Consider the following 19637-nt stretch of genomic DNA (forward strand, 5'->3'; position numbering starts at 1 on the left):
AAAAAGGATTTTCTAATGATCAATTAGCCTTTTAAAATTATAAACTTGGATTAGCTAACACAACGTGCCATTGGAACACAGGAGTAATGGTTGCTGATAATGGGCATCTGTACGCCTATGTAGATATTCCATAAAACATCTGCCGTTTCCAGCTACAAAAGTAATTTATAACATTAACAATGTCTACACTGTATTTCAAAAACATGTTATGTTATTTTAATGGACAAAAAATGTGCTTTTCTTTCAAAAACAAGGACATTTCTAAGTGACCCCAAACTTTTGAACGGTGGTGTTACTGTAATTTAATTATGCCAATGTGCTTTCATCAATTGAAAGCCCTTAATCTATTTTATGAGAATTTGTACGATTTCTTGTTTGCATAAAATAGACGCAGACCAGTCTTTCAATAATAGGTAATAGAATTTATTCTCGGAGCGCGCTCCAACTTAACCTCTAGCACTTAGCCATCCCGGATCCGGGATCGTGAATACAGACTCAAGCTCATTACCATAACGCAACGTTAACTATTCATGAAAATCGCAAATGAAATGAAATAAATATGCCATCTCTCAAGCTTAGCCTTTTGTAAACAACACTGTCATCTCAGATTTTCAAAATATGCTTCTCAACCATAGGAAAACAATCATTTGTGTAACAGTAGCTAGCTAGCGTAGCATTTAGCGTTAGCATTAGCATTAGCATCCAGCAGGCAACATTTCAACAAAAAACAAGAAAAGCCTTCAAATAAAATAATTTACCTTTGAAGAACTTTGGATGTTTTCAATGAGGAGACTCTCAGTTAGATAGCAAATGCTCAGTTTTTCCAAAAATATTCTTTGTGTATTAGAAATAGCTCCGTTTTGTACGTCACGAAAATTCAGTCCTCAAAACGCGAACTTTTTTCCAAATTAACTCTTCGATGATATATCGTTCGTGGAAGCCTGGTTTCTCCTCTCTATCAAATGGAAAAATACTTGCACCTGGCGTTGCGCACCAATTTCGACGCAGGACACCAGGCGGACACTTGGAAAATGTAGTCTCTTATGGTCAATCTTCCAATGATATGCCTACAAATACGTCACAATGCTGCCGACATCTTGGGGGAACAGCAGAAGGTCTAAGCTTATTCCTGTCGCATTCACAGCCATATAAGGAGACATTAGAAAACATAGCTTCAGAAATTCTGCTCATTTCCTGTTTGACGTTTCATCTTGGTTTTGCCTGTAGAATGAGTTCTGGGGCACTCACAGACAATATCTTTGCAGATTCTGAAACTTCAGAGTGTTTTCTTTCCAAAACAGTCAATAATATGCATAGTCGAGCATCTTTTCGTGACAAAATATTGCGCTTAAAACGGGAACGTTTTTTATCCAATAATGAAATAGCGCCCCCATAGACTCAACTGGTTTTAAACACGTGCAGCAGTTTATATACAGATCATGACGTCATTTCACTGCTTTAACAGAATCCCCTCCTCTCGACCGGGACAAAGTAAGATGAAAAGTTCATTCTAACTTACTAACACACTCCCGGATAACTTTTGACCCCTCAACATTATCGATCACCACTGAACTGACAGTTTTAATTAACAGACAACCTAGGAATGCACTCACTGCCTTATCTAAAAACCCCAGAGCTAAGTTTCAGTAGGGTCAACCATAGGCTAACGACCTTATGTGTTTACACAGTCCACAACCCATTTGTTTCTGCCTAGTTGGAATGGTGTTCATTAACTTTAATTACTCCTTGTCCGTGTCACACAATCCCTTCTTATGAACTCATATTGTTAATCAGATATAATAAAACAGAGTATAAGTTTACTTAGTTACAGTTCCATTTAAAATGATTTGTTCAGTCATATTAATCATAATTTCCTAACAGTGGTGTATATAAATATATATACATAAATATATATATATATATATAGAGAGAGAGAGAGCGAGCGAGCGAGCGATAACAATGGGTAATGTGCCCTCAGAGCGTAGAGTTTGCACTAATGAAAAATACAAGTACTCATCTGAGAGAAAGAGACAACGAGAGAGAGGCACAGAGACACAGAGACAGTTAGGGAAAGATGTATCTTCAAACAGAGGGGGGGTAACAAGTGAGGAAGAGTGAGAAATAGCTTTCCCCACACTCAATCAGTAATGAAACACTGCTTTACCTGTGGAGAGAGATATTTAAATAAAAGGAGACACAGATGGTTAAATAACATGCTGTAATGAAAGTGACCTTTCTTATATTTTGAGACACCCCTGCGTGATTCCAAATGTTGTAAATATTACATTATGTCTGAAAGTAGGAGTAGAAATTACTAGTCTCTTCTCACAGATGCAAATTCCTAGCACGCTAGCAACAACCCTGTGTGCCAAACATAAGCAAACCGACATTCTCCTCACGACAGAGCTTTGTTCCTAGAATTGTGTGAGGACGCATAAAGCAGTGTGATGCTCAAACACATAGGAGTAACATCAGATCCCTTAATAAAATGATATCCTCAAAGCACATCTCCCAGCTGAACCTACCAACACACACACACACACACACACACACACACACACACACACACACACACACACACACACACACACACAACGGAAATGTGTCACAGAGCCAAAAGACATGTGGAGACTCCACTGCCCATGATTATTGCTCTTAAACCAACATAGGCAGAGTCAGTGTGTCATAGGGCTCTCCAAAGGAGAGGAGAGCCTTATAGCTCTGTCTTTCACTCAAAATCTCCACAAACAAGCCCTCGCTAGACACACAGCCAGAGACAAAGCCGGCAGGAGGACGCACTATTTGCTGCAGCAACAATGGGGAGCTTTTGCAATCACTGTCAAGACTCTGTGTTTCTGCATCTTAATGTGTCTTTCAGTTTTGAAACCCACTTAGCTGGAAGAGCAGAGAGGCAGGTCTTCGTTAGGTCTTCGTGAGGACGCATAAAGCAGTGTGATGCTCAAACACATAGGAGTAACATCAGATCCCTTAATAAAATGATATCCTCAAAGCACATCTCCCAGCTGAACCTACCAACACACACACACACACACACACACACACACACACACACACACACACACACACACACACACACACACACACACACACACACACACTCACAACGGAAATGTGTCACAGAGCCAAAAGACATGTGGAGACTCCACTGCCCATGATTATTGCTCTTAAACCAACATAGGCAGAGTCAGTGTGTCATAGGGCTCTCCAAAGGAGAGGAGAGCCTTATAGCTCTGTCTTTCACTCAAAATCTCCACAAACAAGCCCTCGCTAGACACACAGCCAGAGACAAAGCCGGCAGGAGGACGCACTATTTGCTGCAGCAACAATGGGGAGCTTTTGCAATCACTGTCAAGACTCTGTGTTTCTGCATCTTAATGTGTCTTTCAGTTTTGAAACCCACTTAGCTGGAAGAGCAGAGAGGCAGGTCTTCGTTATTGTTGAGAGTGTCATTCTGTTTTTTTCTCTGTCATATTCCAGTCACCTCAGTCTCTTCTTCTTTACTCTTTCTTAAAGGGAATGAGGGAGCTGAGATGAGAGGAGGGGGTGACAGAAGATGCTGACAGACACATTTATACTTCAATCAGATGTATTGTTTCAACAGTGACTCACTAGATGAACATTTGGCAGAGGATTTTAGAAGACATTAGCCTGACATTGTCCCACTTAGCAGCAAAGAATAAGCAGGGTTGACTGTCCATGGAAATGGCTACGTTTGGCGTTTGGTTTAATGACAGAAATACGTAGCTAGCGAAACTAATTCCTTAGCTGGCACCGTAGACGGGGCGGAAATCGTACTCTTATTAAGCAGATAAATGAAATTCAATTTGCACAGTTCAATAAAAAAGCAAAAACGTCAAAGGCTTTATCTTTTCAGTGTCATTGATCCCATTTCTTGTCATCAGTGTGTGTGTGGTCGATGGGAGGTGAATAGGAAGGCTGTGTAGCCTTGAAAACTTTCATGCTGACTGAGGTTTCACTGCATCAGACTGCAGCAATAGGACAGACTCTGGAATTAGATCAAAGGTGCAGGTGCAATGGCTCACTGACTGTCTCACACGGCATAAGCACGCACACACACACTCACGCACGCACGCACATACACACACACACACACACACACACGTACACTATTGTTCAAAAGTTTGTGATCACTTAGAAATGTCCTTGTTTTTGAAAGAAAAGGACATTTTTTGTCCATTCAAATAACATCAAATTGATCAGAAATACAGTGTAGACATTGTTAATGTTGTAAATTACTATTGTAGCTGGAAACAGCAGATTTTTTATGGTATAACTATATAGGCGAACAGAGGCCCATTATCAGCAACCATCACTGCTCTGTTCCAACGGCATGTTGTGTTAGATAATCAAAGTTCATCATTTTAAAAGGCAAATTGATCATTAGAAAACACTTTTGCAATTATGTTAGCACAGCTGAAAACTGTTGCCCTGATTAAAGAAGCAATAAAACTGGCCAACTTTAGACGAGTTGAGTATCTGGAGCATCAGCATGTGTGGGTTCTATTACACGCTCAAAATGGCCCGAAACAAAGGACTTTCTTCTGAAACTTGTCAGTCTATTCTTGTTCTGAGAAATTAAGGCTATTCCATGCGAGAAATTGCCAAGAAACTGAAGATCTTGTACAACACTGTGTACTACTCTCTTCACAGAACAGCACAAACTGGCTCTAACCAGAATAGAAAGAGTGGGAGGCCCCGGTGCATAACTGAGCAAGAGGACAAGTACATTAGGTGCGGCAGGTTGCCTAGTAGTTAGAGCGTTGGACTAGTAACCGCAAGGTTGCAAGATTTAATCCCTGAGCCGACAAGGTAAAAATCTGTTGTTCTGCCCCTGAACAAGGCAGTTAACCCCCTGTTCCAAGGCCGTCATTGAAAATAAGAATTTGTTCTTAACTGAGTTGCCTAGTAAAATAACAAACCTATTTTTTTTTTTTAGAGTGTCTAGTTTGAGAAACAGATACCTCACAAGAACTCAACTGACAGCTTCATTAAATAGTACACGCAAAATACCAGTCTCAACGTCAACAGTGAAGAGGCGACTCCAGGATGCTGGCCTTCTAGAATGAGTTGCAAAGAAAAAGCCATATCTCAGACTGGCCAATAAAAATAAAAGATTAAGATGGGCAAAATAACAAAGATACTGGAAGACTCTGCCTAGAAGACCAGTCGCCTCTTCACTGTTGATGTTGAGACTGGTGTTTTGCGGGTACTATTTAATGAAGCTGCCAGTTGAGGACTTGTTAGGAATTATTCAGAAACTGACTGTTTAAAGATGATTATATAGAGCTTGGCTGTGATATAAACCTGCACAGGCTCTAAAGACCACTATTGCCTACCCCTGGAGGCCGTTAGTAGTATAGTAATATTTATTGGGATCCACAAGGCAGCGGTTACTCTTCCTGGGGTCCAAATAGGAAACAAAACAACAAATAAAACACATAATATACCGTTTTTTTATCACTTTGGTACTATTTCCACAAGTATGTGGTAAAATGTCACAACTCTTAATACAAAACTCAAAACAGATCATCAAAAAGGCTGTTTTTCAATTTTTTTTTGCACATTTTCAATTGACAAGGTACAACACACAAAATCACACTTTTTCACTAAACCTAATCAGCATTTCATCTAGAAATAACTTTCATATAAAGTAGTTGCCTTTCACTGATTCTCTTCTCATTAAATACATTTGACCATCACTTAATCCAATTGCACTTAATGGTTAATCACTTAACCGTTTGGTAAACCTATGGATTTTAAACTGGCTTGTCTACTATATACAGATGATTTTGAGAACTAAAGAAATAAAAGGTGTGTTTGTAAAGTATAAACATCTAAATTAAATGTATGATACATGATAACCATACATAATGAATACTAATTTTTGCTAACTGATTTCACATTGTGGTAACCACAATTGGTCACCATATAAAAGGGGTGTGTGAACACCTGCTATTTCTTTCAACACAGAGAAGGATAGACAGCAAGGGAGAGGAAGAAATCAAAGAACTCGTGGACAAGGGGCCTGTCACAGAGGTGGGCATGGGTCCCGTCAAAGAGGTCAAAGAGGAGGCCATGGGCCTCGTCAAACAGGTCAAAGAGGTGGGCATGGGCCCGTCAAAGAGGTCAAAGAGGAGGCCATGGGCCTCGTCAAAGAGGTCAAAGAGGTGGGCATGGGCCCGTCAAAGAGGTCAAAGAGGTGGGCATGGTCCCCGTCAAAGAGGTGGGCATGGGCCCCGTCAAAGAGGTGGGCATGGTCCCTGTCAAAGGCCTTACCTTACAGAGGCCTTACCATGGCAGAGGCTGCCAGATCACCCCAATCTGAAAAGATCAACTGTCAATTCGATCATGATAATATTGACAGTATACTCTGTTCTACCCTCAGAATTGACAGAAGACCACATGGTGATGGCCGTGGCATGTGCTGACCGACCAGCAGGAGTTGGCAGTGGTGCAATGGTGAGGGCCAGGAATGACATATGGCTGTCCAAAACAAAGCAGGCTATTGAGGAGATCGATGACATCTTTGCCAATGTGGCTTCCATCAGCCTACCAACAATCACCTGCCTTTTGAAGAGACACCTGGTGCCTTTTGAGAGAAACAGCGACCAGGTGAAACAACTGCAGGCCGAGTATGTTCAGGTACAGCACTTTATACTGTATTACTGTTACTATTTGATGCATATGCTACTTTTGTACTATCACAAGTATGTGATAGTGGGAGAACTTGCACAATTGGTGGCTGACTAAATACTTTTTTGCCCCACTGTATATATAAATACATATTGTTTTATAATATATTTTCCTGTATTATTTCCCGCACACCCTACCACCCCACCCCTACTTGGAGTAAACTAATAAACAATAACACTTAGGCTTCTACTTCCAGCTTATACATACTATAGACATTTTACGGACACAACCTATTTTACAATAGTTATATTTTGTTTGTTTTCAGACCTGGCCTTCCTCTATTTCTGATGTCCATCCAGTTTGATTTATATTTTCCATATTTTTTTAACTGTGCTATTTCACAAAAGTTGTGAACCTATATACATTTTAAAGACACAGTATATTTTACATTTGTTATCTTGTTGTTATTAGTCCCACCCTTCAGCTCCATTCAACCCCTCCCGTTTATCTCTTAACACCATCCATAATAGATTTCTATTTGCCATATATTTTTCAACCATGCTGTGTTGCTTCACAAAAGTTCTGAACCTTTCTATTCTCATAGTTTATACAGATTGTAAATTAAAGAAAAAAAAATTTGATAAAAGTATTATTATATTATTGATCGATTGACTATGACTTTTCAAATCACCCAGTATTGCTACCTGTAGCGTTAGCTCCAGGTAAATGTTGTATTTCTTCAGCCATTCCTGGACCTGTGACCAAAAACAAGCTACAGTGCCTTGCGAAAGTATTCGGCCCCCTTGAACTTTGTGACCTTTTGCCACATTTCAGGCTTCAAACATAAAGATATAAAACTGTATTTTTTTGTGAAGAATCAACAACAAGTGGGACACAATCATGAAGTGGAACGACATTTATTGGATATTTCAAACTTTTTTAACAAATCAAAAACTGGAAAATTGGGCGTGCAAAATTATTCAGCCCTCTTAAGTTAATACTTTGTAGCGCCACCTTTTGCTGCGATTACAGCTGTAAGTCGCTTGGGGTATGTCTCTATCAGTTTTGCACATCAAGAGACTGACATTTTTTCCCATTCCTCCTTGCAAAACAGCTCGAGCTCAGTGAGGTTGGATGGAGAGCATTTGTGAACAGCAGTTTTCAGTTCTTTCCACAGATTCTCGATTGGATTCAGGTCTGGACTTTGACTTGGCCATTCTAACACCTGGATATGTTTATTTTTGAACCATTCCATTGTAGATTTTGCTTTATGTTTTGGATCATAGTCTTGTTGGAAGACAAATCTCCGTCCCAGTCTCAGGTCTTTTGCAGACTCCATCAGGTTTTCTTCCAGAATGGTCCTGTATTTGGCTCCATCCATCTTCCCATCAATTTTAACCATCTTCCCTGTCCCTCCTGAAGAAAAGCAGGCCCAAACCATGATGCTGCCACCACCATGTTTGACAGTGGGGATGGTGTGTTCAGGGTGATGAGCTGTGTTGCTTTTACACCAAACATAACGTTTTGCATTGTTGCCAAAAAGTTCAATTTTGGTTTCATCTGACCAGAGCACCTTCTTCCACATGTTTGGTGTGTCTCCCAGGTGGCTTGTGGCAAACTTTAAACGACACTTTTTATGGATATCTTTAAGAAATGGCTTTCTTCTTGCCACTCTTCCATAAAGGCCAGATTTGTGCAATATACGACTGATTGTTGTCCTATGGACAGAGTCTCCCACCTCAGCTGTAGATCTCTGCAGTTCATCCAGAGTGATCATGGGCCTCTTGGCTCCATCTCTGATCAGTCTTCTCCTTGTATGAGCTGAAAGTTTAGAGGGACGGCCAGGTCTTGGTAGATTTGCAGTGGTCTGATACTCCTTCCATTTCAATATTATCGTTTAGACAGTGCTCCTTGGGAAGTTTAAAGCTTGGGAAATCTTTTTGTATCCAAATCCGGCTTTACACTTCTTCACAACAGTATCTCGGACCTGCCTGGTGTGTTCCTTGTTCTTCATGATGCTCTCTGCGCTTTTAACGGACCTCTGAGACTATCACAGTGCAGGTGCATTTATACGGAGATTTGATTACACACAGGTGGATTGTATTTATCATCATTAGTCATTTAGGTCAACATTGGATCATTCAGAGATCCTCACTGAACTTCTGGAGAGAGTTTGCTGCACTGAAAGTAAAGGGGCTGAATAATTTTGCACGCCCAATTTTTCAGGTTTTGATTTGTTAAAAAAGTTTGAAATATCCAATAAATGTCGTTCCATTTCATGATTGTGTCCCACTTGTTGTTGATTCTTCACAAAAAAATACAGTTTTATATCTTTATGTTTGAAGCCTGAAATGTGGCAAAAGGTCGCAAAGTTCAAGGGGGCCGAATACTTTCGCAAGGCACTGTATGTATGCCAATTATGTGATGGTCCGACCGCATTCTGTCCCCTACCAACACTCTTTTTTAACTTTTGGTGCCAGAGAGAATGACATAAGAATGTAATCAAGCTTGATTGAGCCTCCACCATGTACAGTGGGGCAAAAAAGTATTTAGTCAGCCAACAATTGTGCATGTTCTCCCACTTAAAAAGATGAGAGAGGCCTGTAATTTTCATCATAGGTACACTTCAACTATGACAGACAAAATTAGAAAAAAAAATCCAGAAAATCAATTTATTTGCAAATTATGGTGGAAAATAAGTATTTGGTCAATAACAAAAGTGTATCTCAATACTTTGTTATATACCCTTTGTTGGCAATGACAGAGGTCAAACGTTTTCTGTAAGTCTTCAGTTTTGGGGCTGTTGCTGGGCAACACAGACTTTCAACTCCCTACAAAGATTTTCTATGGGATTGAGATCTGGAGACTGGCTAGGCCACTCCAGGACCTTGAAATGCTTCTTACGAAGCCACTCCTTCATTGCCCGGGCTGTGTGTTTGGGATCATTGTCATGCTGAAAGACCCAGCCACATTTCATGTTCAATGCCCTTGCTGATGGAAGGAGGTTTTCACTCAAAATCTCACGATACATGGCCCCATTCATTCTTTCCTTTACACGGATCAGTCGTCCTGGTCCCTTTGCAGAAAAACAGCCCCAAAGCATGATGTTTCCACCACCATGCTTCACAGTAGGTATGGTGTTCTTTGGATGCAACTCAGCATTCTTTGTCCTCCAAACACGACGAGTTGAGTTTTTACCAAAAAGTTATATTTTGGTTTCATCTGACCATATGACACTCTCCCAATCTTCTTCTGGATCATCCAAATGCTCTCTAGCAAACTTCAGACGGGCCTGGACATGTACTGGCTTAAGCAGGGGGACACTTCTGGCATTGCAGGATTTGAGTCCCTGGCGGCGTAGTGTGTTACTGATGGTAGGCTTTGTTACTTTGGTCCCAGCTCTCTGCAGGTCATTCACTAGGTCCCCCCGTGTGGTTCTGGGATTTTTGCTCACCGTTCTTGTGATCATTTTGACCCCACGGGGTGAGATCTTGCGTGGAGCCCCAGATCGAGGGAGATTATCAGTGGTCTTGTATGTCTTCCATTTCCTAATAATTGCTCCCACAGTTGATTTCTTCAAACCAAGCTGTTTACTTTTTGCATATTCAGTCTTCCCAGCCTGCTGCAGGTCTACAATTTTGTTTCTGGTGTCCTTTGACAGCTCTTTGGTCTTGGCCATAGTGGAGTTTGGAGTGTGACTGTTTGAGGTTGTGGACAGGTGTCTATAATACTGATAACAAGTTCAAACAGGTGCCAGTAATACAGGTAACGAGTGGAGGACAGAGAAGCCTCTTAAAGAAGAAGTTACAGGTCTGTGAGAGCCAGAATTCTTGCTTGTTTGTAGGTGACCAAATACTTATTTTCCACCATAATTTGCAAATAAATTCATTAAAAATCCTACAATGTGATTTTTTTCTCATTTTGTCTGTCATAGTTGAAGTGTACCTATGATGAAAATTACAGGCCTCTCTCATCTTTTTAAGTGGGAGAACTTACACAATTGGTGGCTGACTAAATAGTTTTTATAACGTGATATTTGCATTGCTACTATGTAAACCTCCAATTTTCCCCATTATTCTACCTGCTAAAACCCCTCCCCATCCCGCGTTGTGCTGTCATCCCAGTGACCGGCAGACCACCCCCGACCCCCTGGATCCCATGGCCCTCGAGAACAGGACCCATATACAAACTGCTTATCTTAACTTCCATAAATAACAACAAATATTTGTAATAGTGTAGGAAGTTTCAATCCCTTTCCCCCACAAACAGCCATAAACTCAGATGCTCAACAGTATCCCAGAGCCCAAATCAAGAAAGGCCTTGATTTACGAATGCATATACAGTTGCAGCTGTATGAGAAGGCATGCAAAATTGAGCAAAATGGGGAGATTTTATTAAAATTGTCAGGTCCCCTGAAACACACGTGGTCCCCCATTGTGACCATATTCCCAAGCATCTCTGAGCAGTCAGACCTTTGATGATTTTGTGCCACGAGGGCCACAATAACATGCCCCCTCTCAGAATGTCAGAGTGTGACCCCCTCCCCATGGGTTACTGCAGCTAGTGTTGCCAGCACTGCCTAGGTGGGGGCACCCCACCAGAATCCCCACCGGCTAGATACAAGGTCATCAAGGTTCTCATTGGCAGTTTTGAGAATTTCCTTGTATATTATGCTCTCCCATCAGGGGGCTTTGGCTTCACAGGACCAACCCTGCCAGGCAGGCTCAGAATCTTGATGGGGCAGTGCTGCTTTAGTTGGTCTCTGACCACATTCATCTTTCTCATTTGGCTGTGTATACTTACAGTAGGCCCATAAGACAGATAAGGACTTCTCCTTAGTGTAGGGGTCTCTCAGGTGGGTGTCCAGGGTACTGTATAGGGTTGGGGACCATTCCATCATGATAGGACAGTAAATAAATAGATATTAACATTTTATTTTAAAATGTATATTCCATATCTGCACAAAACTGAAAGCTCTCTCTCATAACCCCTGCTCACAAACACACATGGGCTCTGGGATTTGCAACCCCTATCATTTTTCACTCACTTAACTCCACACTTTTCCAAACACAAAAAAACACACCCCGCCTTCCATCACAATAAATGCGCACATACCCACATACTCTGCCATCTATGTCCTCTGTGTTTTATCTCTTCCATGTTGATTGAGTACTTTTGTGTCCCAATTCCTTATATTTGAAGATGTATTATTTAGTTAATTATCTTTTCTTCTAATGCTGTCTTATCAATTTATAAAATACTATAAATGGAAAGTCTAAAACAAATTATTTTCCAACATTACCTATCTGGAATGGTATAGTGCAGTTGTAGTTTATTTCCTTAACAATTGTTTTATTTGATTGCTTTTCTATATATATTTTTTATTACAATCCCTACCATGGATAGTATTGGGTGTTCCATTATTTGACTCCTCTATGGGAACTTTGTCATATTTAGAATAGCCATGGGTAGTCTTTGTGTCTCGGAACATTTGGTTATCAATATACAGTTTATCGACTACGAGAGACACACGTTTCCCTTTGAATCTATTTTCCTTGAAGATTGGATACAGAACTTTGCGCAGTTCTGCAATTTCCTTCGGGAACTGATCATTCAAGCCTATTTTCGTGCAAGTCTTTTACCCAGGTTTTTAACCATTATTTTATCTTTAAAGAAAGCAAATTTGCCAACGATTGGGCATTCATGTCTCTGCCCTCTCTAACCTGAAATGGTGTACACGTTCGAGTTTGATTTTGTCGACAGCTTCGCGTGGGATCTGAAAGCGCTGTAAGGAGGAACTCCCTAACTACACCCTCAGAAACTTCTCCTTCTTTCTCTTGGATACCAGTAAGTACCACTTTTTCTCTCATGTATCTAGTCTTTATGTCAAGTAAGGCTTCTCTCAGAAAGAAGTTCTCCTTTTTAAGTTCATTAACATCGGTTTCAATCTTATTGACTGTCCCTTTTACTGTAGCTTGTTTGTATCTTTCTCCAATGTCGCAGCTTTTTCATCACTCATCTCGAGGCTTGGCTTCAACTCCTTTATATCCTTACTGACTAATTCAAGTATGCCCAGTTTGTCATTTATCGATTTTAACAGATCGGTTTCCACCCTTACCATTCCCGGTGGTGAAAAGATTAAAACGTCTGTGTCTGTCGAAGAGTTGCGTTTTCTTTTCGGGATTGGTTCTCTTTTTTTAGTCTCCGTCCTGTTTGGGTGTTGCTTGTTTCCGTAATATTTGTCGATACACTTCTCTAGCCTTATGATTTGTTTTGTTATCCAGATTGAAGGTTATAACCCATCAGTTTGTGAAGTGCTAATATTTAGTCTAACTTACCTATATTGAATATTTTGTTTTTATCTTGAGGTGATCTACACTGCTGTGTTCAGTCCGCCATCTTTTTCCCCCAAATTTGCTTCTTCTTGCATTGTTTGCTATTGGATTAACTGGTAGTTAAAATGACTAATTAGAAAATATATAATTATTTTGTTTGGTGATTAAACCAATGTTCTCATTACATTTCACAATAAACATATACTTTGAATCAACGGTTGTGTGGTGAGAGATGTTTACGATCCAAATTAATGCACAATGACAGGTTTTGAAGGAAAGTGTGACCAGTTTGGAGTTCTGTACTAAGAGTTGTGAAAATGTATCACATGTTCCTGCTCGCACAAGCCAAGGCTCGTGCAAGGCCACCCACCTACATGATACAACACATAATAGAGTGTAAATTACAAAATATATCAAAATGGCTCTCTTCACAGTCCCTTTGTGTTGTTATTTGTTTTTTGAATCAGGTTCTTAGCTTGGGTTACCTGGGGTGGCAAAGAGTTCCATATATTCATGGCTCTATTTAAAACTGTGCGACTCCCAGCCTGTGTTCTGGTCCTGGGGCCTGTGAAGAGATCATTTCCTGCATGTCTTGTGTGGTACAGATGAGTGTCTGAACTGTGTGCCAACTGCTTGAACATCAACACCTCACACAAAGACCAATAGTGATGCAGTGAGAAATAATACGTTGGATTTCTCCAAACAGAAGTGGCTTATTTGTGAAGTTATTATATGCACTACAAAGTCTTCCTTTGTGTAACAGTATGTCTTAAGGAGTTTGCTAACAAGTGCACATCAACGCTCCGCTTTGAGCCTTCAAAACCTGGTGAGACAACAACAGCAGTGTCTCTCCAGGCTGCCTTTCATCTCGCTGGGCATTTATACTCCTAACACCCCTCTATCTAGCTTCCAATAGAAGGGTGCACTCTAAATAGCTTATCCTTTCACAATCAAGGTTCATGAGAGGGTGGAGAAATGCAAAGACTTCAAATCAGGTGAAAAAGTAAGATTAAGAGTTAAGAACGAGCTTGTTGTCATGACCTTCGGGGATGTTCAAAATGGATTTTCCCACAGAGCATTGCAAAGTGAGTCATTATCATTGGAACTCTAAATAAAACAGAGAGATGGGATGGAAGACGGCAGGTCGTGAGATGACTAGTGAGATGACTTGCACACACACATACACACACGCACCCACACACACACCTGTGTTTCTCATATCTATAATATGAACTGACTAAACAAATCATGGACAGGGTAGAGATGAGAAAAGAGACAGAATCTAAGAGCAGTCAATCAGAAAGTAATCTTCCACAGCACGATAGCTATAGTACATGAGATAAAACAATGTTATATTTCTGTGATACAGTACCTCTATCTTACATTTGTAAGTACATGTAATCTCTTTGTAAAACATGCACTGGGCTGGAGAAGTGCACCATCATGCTCTGCAGACAGGTGTCTTTGACCGGTGTTGACATTATCACCTTCCCACTGCAGTCTGCCAGGGAGGCTTAGATGAAAGTCGTATCCCTATCTGATCCAAAATGATAATGTCTTTAAAACATCTGACACGAATCCCTTGCTCTAGGTACCTCAGTCATCCATACCTCTACAGCAGGTGGCTGTGGTAGCTACTGCTGGCTACTGGGCCAGACATAATCTGCAGAACTAATTGTTACACCAACATAACACTAAAGGGCTATTGTCGGACAGTCTAACAAAAGCAAAGTTGGCCGGTTAGACTGAGATATCCATTTAACATCCTATATGATATTTACAGTTGACATTGGAAGTTTACATACACCTTAGCCAAATACATTCAAACTCAGTTTTTCACAATTCCTGACATTTAATCCTAGTAAATACCCTGTCTTAGGTCAGTTAGGATCACCACTTTATTTTAAGAATGTGAAATGTCAGAATAATAGTAGAGAGAGTGATTTATTTCAGCTTATATTTCTTTCATCACATTCCCAGTGGGTCAGAAGTTTACCTACACTCAATTAGTATTTGGTAGCGTTTCCTTTAAATTGTTTAACTCAAGACTGATGTCTTGAGATGTTGCTTCAATATATCCACATCATTTTCCTTCCATGTGATGCCATCTATTTTGTGAAGTGCACCAGTCCCTCCTGCAGCAAAGCACCTCCACAACATGATGCTTCCACCCCCGTGCTTCACGGTTGGGATGGTTTTCTTTGTCTTGCAAGCCTCCCCCTTTTTCCTCCAAACATAACGATGGTCATTATGGCCAAACAGTTCTGTTTTTGTTTCATCAGACCAGAGGACATTTCTTCAAAATGTACGATCTTTGTCCCCATGTGCAGTTGCAAACCGTAGTCTGGCTTTTTTATGGTGGTTTTGGAGCAGTGGCTTCTTCCTTGCTGAGTGGCCTTTCAGATTAGGTCGGTATAGGACTCGTTTTACTGTGGATATATATACTTTGTACCTGTTTCCTCCAGCATCTTCACAATGTCCTTTGCTGTTGTTCTGGGATTGATTTGCACTTTTCGAACCAAAGTACATTCATCTCTAGGAGACAGAACTCGTCTCCTTCCTGAGCGGTTTGATGGCTGCGTGGTCCCATGGTGTCTATACTTGCATACTATTGCTTGTACAGATGAACATGGTACCTTCAGGCGTTTGGAAATTGCTCCCAAGGATGAATCAGACTTGTGGAGGTCTACAATTTTTTTTCTGAGGTCTTGGCTGATTTATTTTGACTTTCCCATGATGTCAAGCAAAAAGGCACTGAGTTTGACGGTAGGCCTTGAAATACATCCACGGGTACACCTCCAATTAACTCAAATTATGTCAATTAGCCTGTCAGAAGCTTCTAAAGCCATGGCATAATTTTCTGGAATTTTTAGTTTATGTAAACTTCTGAGCTACTGGAATTGTGATACAGTGAATGATAAGTTAAATAATCTGTCTGTAAACAATTGTTGAAAAAATGACTTGTGTCATGCACGAAGTAGATGTCCTAACTGATTTGTCAAAACTATAGTTTGTTAATAAGAAATGTGTGGAGTGGTTGAAAAACAAGATTTAATGACAACAACCTAAGAGTATGTAAACTTCAGACTTCAACTGTAGATGTAATTTAGAGCAACATTAATTCATACATATTGTGTATAGTGAGTAAAGGGAGGTTTAGCTGCGACTGAAAGCTCATAACATTAAGGAATTGTTACAGTGAAAGGAATTGTGGTGTAAATTGAAGATTTAACAGGAAAGAGTGAGAGAGGGAGGGAGGAGTATTCCCTTGGGGATCAGGGTGATAATCCTCTTGGTTTCTGTAGCCTTATCTAAAATAGGAACGTTTGCGTGAGAGCATAGGCGAGGAGACTACATACAGTACTGTACCATTCCTTTCCAAAGGATCCCATTCTTTCCCCTCAGGGCATGTGACAGTGTGCGTTTCTGTGCGAGGAGACACTGGACATAAGGAGCTAGTTTTCAAGGACAAGACAGAGAGAATTTCATATATGCAATATGTGTCATTAAGCAGAGGCTTTTATCCGAAGTACAACCTCGTCATTGCACAATTGCCAACTGAACCACAAAGTTGGCTAATGTTTCGATAATATTTACTCTGTATGACGTACCCAGAAAGCGAAAGGTCCTGCGCACCAGAGGGTTGAGGTAGCAGCAGTCTCCTGTCAGCATGGTCTTCTCCTGACTGTCCAGCTCTTTGGACGAGTATTGTATCAAGAACAGGACGGTCTCTGAGATCATGATCTAGAAATGAAAGGGGAACAGATAAGACAAACGGATGATAAACAAATGAGTATATTCTTCTAAGTGTTGAATCATGAATCAAATATGGTTTAGTCGGTAAATCCATCCATACTGCAACTCCCAACACACACACGCACAGACGCACATACAAACACACAAACACAACAAAACAGCATCATAATCTCTCTGAGAGACTATGTACACTTCTCAATGGCTGACATCTGCAAGGCACCAGTGGTATTAACAGAAAACATATTGAAAGAGAGGAGGGCTCTACTTAAGGCACTTGTAGTTCCTGAGAGATGAGAACACACTTGTTTGTGTGCGTCTGTGTATGTGCTTGGGCGTGCGTGCATGCACGTGTCTTGGTGTGTCTGTGTGTTCATGTGTGCGTGAGTGCATGTGAGTGTGTTTGTGTGTGTGGTCATTGGGGTTAAAAGGTGAGCAGGAGGTGAATTCCTATTTAAAGCCATAGCTTGACACAGTACACTTGATTATCAACAGAATTACAACCCAGTGGGTGTTGTAAGTTATACAAAATACCCCTAATTCAACACTGATGATCTAGAGTGGGTGTAATAATATGATTCCAACACTGTTAAAAACAAAAACAAATGATAGCATGTATGTTTCATTGGTGGAATTTACAGTACAGCTTAAAGGCATAAAGATAATTCCTGTCGATGCCTGGTTCTTCAATCCATGGGTTGGGATGAGAGGTTATTCTAAAAAAGTGATATCCTTGAGCTGTTAACATTTACAGAGGAGTAAAACTCTATAATTATAATCACATTTGCAGTTGCCATTGGTGACAGACGGTGAGGAGGGGGAGAGCAGAGAGAGAGAGAGAGAGGGAGAGAAGAGGAAGCCAGAGAGAGGGAGAGAAGAGGAAGCCAGAGAGAGAGAGAAGAGGAAGCTAGAGAGAGAAAGAGAGAGAGAGAGAGAGAGAGAGAGAGAGAGAGAAAGCTAGAGAGAGAGAGAGGGAAGAGGAAGCTAGAGAGAGAGAGAGAGAGAGAGAGAGGGAAGAGGAAGCTAGAGAGAAAGAGAGGGAAGAGGAAGCTAGAGAGAGAGAGAGAGAGAGAGAGAGAGGGAAGAGGAAGCTAGAGAGAGAAAGAAAGAGAGAAGAGGAAGAGAGAGAGCGAAGAGGAGGAAGAGAGAGAGAGATATAGAGATCTAAACTCATTAAATACTGTAGATGGTAGGGATATGCATCTTTCCCTTTCAAGATGATTTGATACGTATCTAGGTGCATGGGCTCCAATAGGATACAGGAAAGATACGTTTTAGTTTGAAACGATTTGGTGCAATTCCATTTGATTAGAGAGCAAATCGATGCGATTTGGTTCAATGCGATACGATACTATTTGAGGCATTAACATTTGTTGCATAAACACATACATTTTTCATTCTAAATTCAAATCTACTACTGATGGAGCTCATGAGCTTGGCCTCTCTGAGCTGGATCTGATGTATGATGTATGTCTATGGTATAATTAGGCACCTGAGCTGAGCCATAAGAGAAAATGGGCATCTACCACCCAATTTTTTTTGGGGGGGGAGCCAATGTTTGCTTTTTGTCCACCCACTTTTGATCTGAAATCACCCACTAATACATTTCACATTTTTGCAGATTTTTGCAGATTAAAACTGTTTGAGCTAGTACTCTACCAATATTTGTCAGTGACATTACTAATTAATATCTAGCACAACTAGATCTCAAAATTTAGAGTACAGTCGTGGCCAAAAGTTTTGAGAATGACACAAATGTTAATTTTCACCAAGTCTGCCGCCTCAGTTTGTATGATGGCAATTTGCATATACTCCAGAATGTTATGAAGAGTGATCAGATGAATTGCAATTAATTGCAAAGTCCCTCTTTGCCATGCAAATTAACTGAATCCCCAAAAATGCATGTCCACTGCATTTCAGCCCTGCCACAAAAAGACCAGCTGACATCATGTCAGTGATTCTCCTGTTAACACAGGTGTGAGTGTTGACGAGGACAAGGCTGGAGATCACTCTGTCATGATGATTGAGTTCGAATAACAGACTGGAAGCTTCAAAAGGAGGGTGGTGCTTGGAATCATTGTTCTTCCTCTGTCAACCATGGTTACCTGCAAGGAAACACGTGCCGTCATCGTTGCTTTGCACAAAAAGGGCTTCATGGGCAAGGATATTGCTGTCAGTAAGATTGCACCTAAATCAACCATTTATCGGATCATCAAGCACTTCAGCGAGAGCGGTTCAATTGTTGTGAAAAAAGCTTCAGGGCACCCAAGAAAGTCCAGCAAGCGCCAGGACCGTCTCCTAAATTTGATTCAGCTGCGGGGTCGGGACACCACCAGTACAGAGCTTGCTCAGGAATGGCAGCAGGCAGGTGTGAGTGCATCTGGCCTGGTGGCCTGGTGTCAAGAATGGCAGCAAAGAAGCTACTTCTCTCCAGGAAAAACATCAGGGACAGACTGATATTGTTCAAAAGGTACAGGGATTGGACTGCTGAGGACTGGGGTAAAGTCATTTTCTCTGATGAATCCCCTTTCCGATTATTTGGGGCATCCGTAAAAAAGCTTGTCCGGAGAAGACAAGGTGAGCGCTACCATGAGTCCTGTGTCATGCCAACAGTAAAGCATCCTGAGACCATTCCTGTGTGGGGTTGCTTCTCAGCTAAGGTTGTGGGCTCACTCACAATTTTGCCTATGAATCAGCAGGTATAGCCAGATTATATTTGTGTCTTGCAGGTTTCTTTGGCTAATAAAAGTCTGATATTGATAACCTAGCAAATTACATTGTTTGTCAATCAACAAATAACTAACCAACTATTTTAACCTTACTGTTACGAACCAGCTCGTAACAAAGAGGGAGACAAAGAGATAATGAAATTAC

The 19637-nt window shown here is 40.8% G+C and overlaps 1 protein-coding gene across 2 annotated transcripts in view; it reads right to left on the reverse strand.

Moving 5' to 3' along the window:
* The window catches only part of LOC139420377 (phospholipid phosphatase related 5b), a 74754-nt gene that overhangs the window by 32686 nt on the left and 22431 nt on the right, over positions 1 to 19637 (reverse strand). For both annotated transcript variants that reach the window (XM_071170414.1, XM_071170413.1), the window contains exon 2: positions 16622 to 16754. In XM_071170414.1, coding sequence (XP_071026515.1) covers positions 16622 to 16754 — 133 coding nt within the window. The remainder of the gene's footprint in view (positions 1 to 16621; positions 16755 to 19637) is intronic.

The sequence above is a fragment of the Oncorhynchus clarkii genome, chromosome 11 (assembly GCF_045791955.1).
Source record: "Oncorhynchus clarkii lewisi isolate Uvic-CL-2024 chromosome 11, UVic_Ocla_1.0, whole genome shotgun sequence".
Taxonomy (NCBI): Eukaryota; Metazoa; Chordata; class Actinopteri; order Salmoniformes; family Salmonidae; genus Oncorhynchus; species Oncorhynchus clarkii.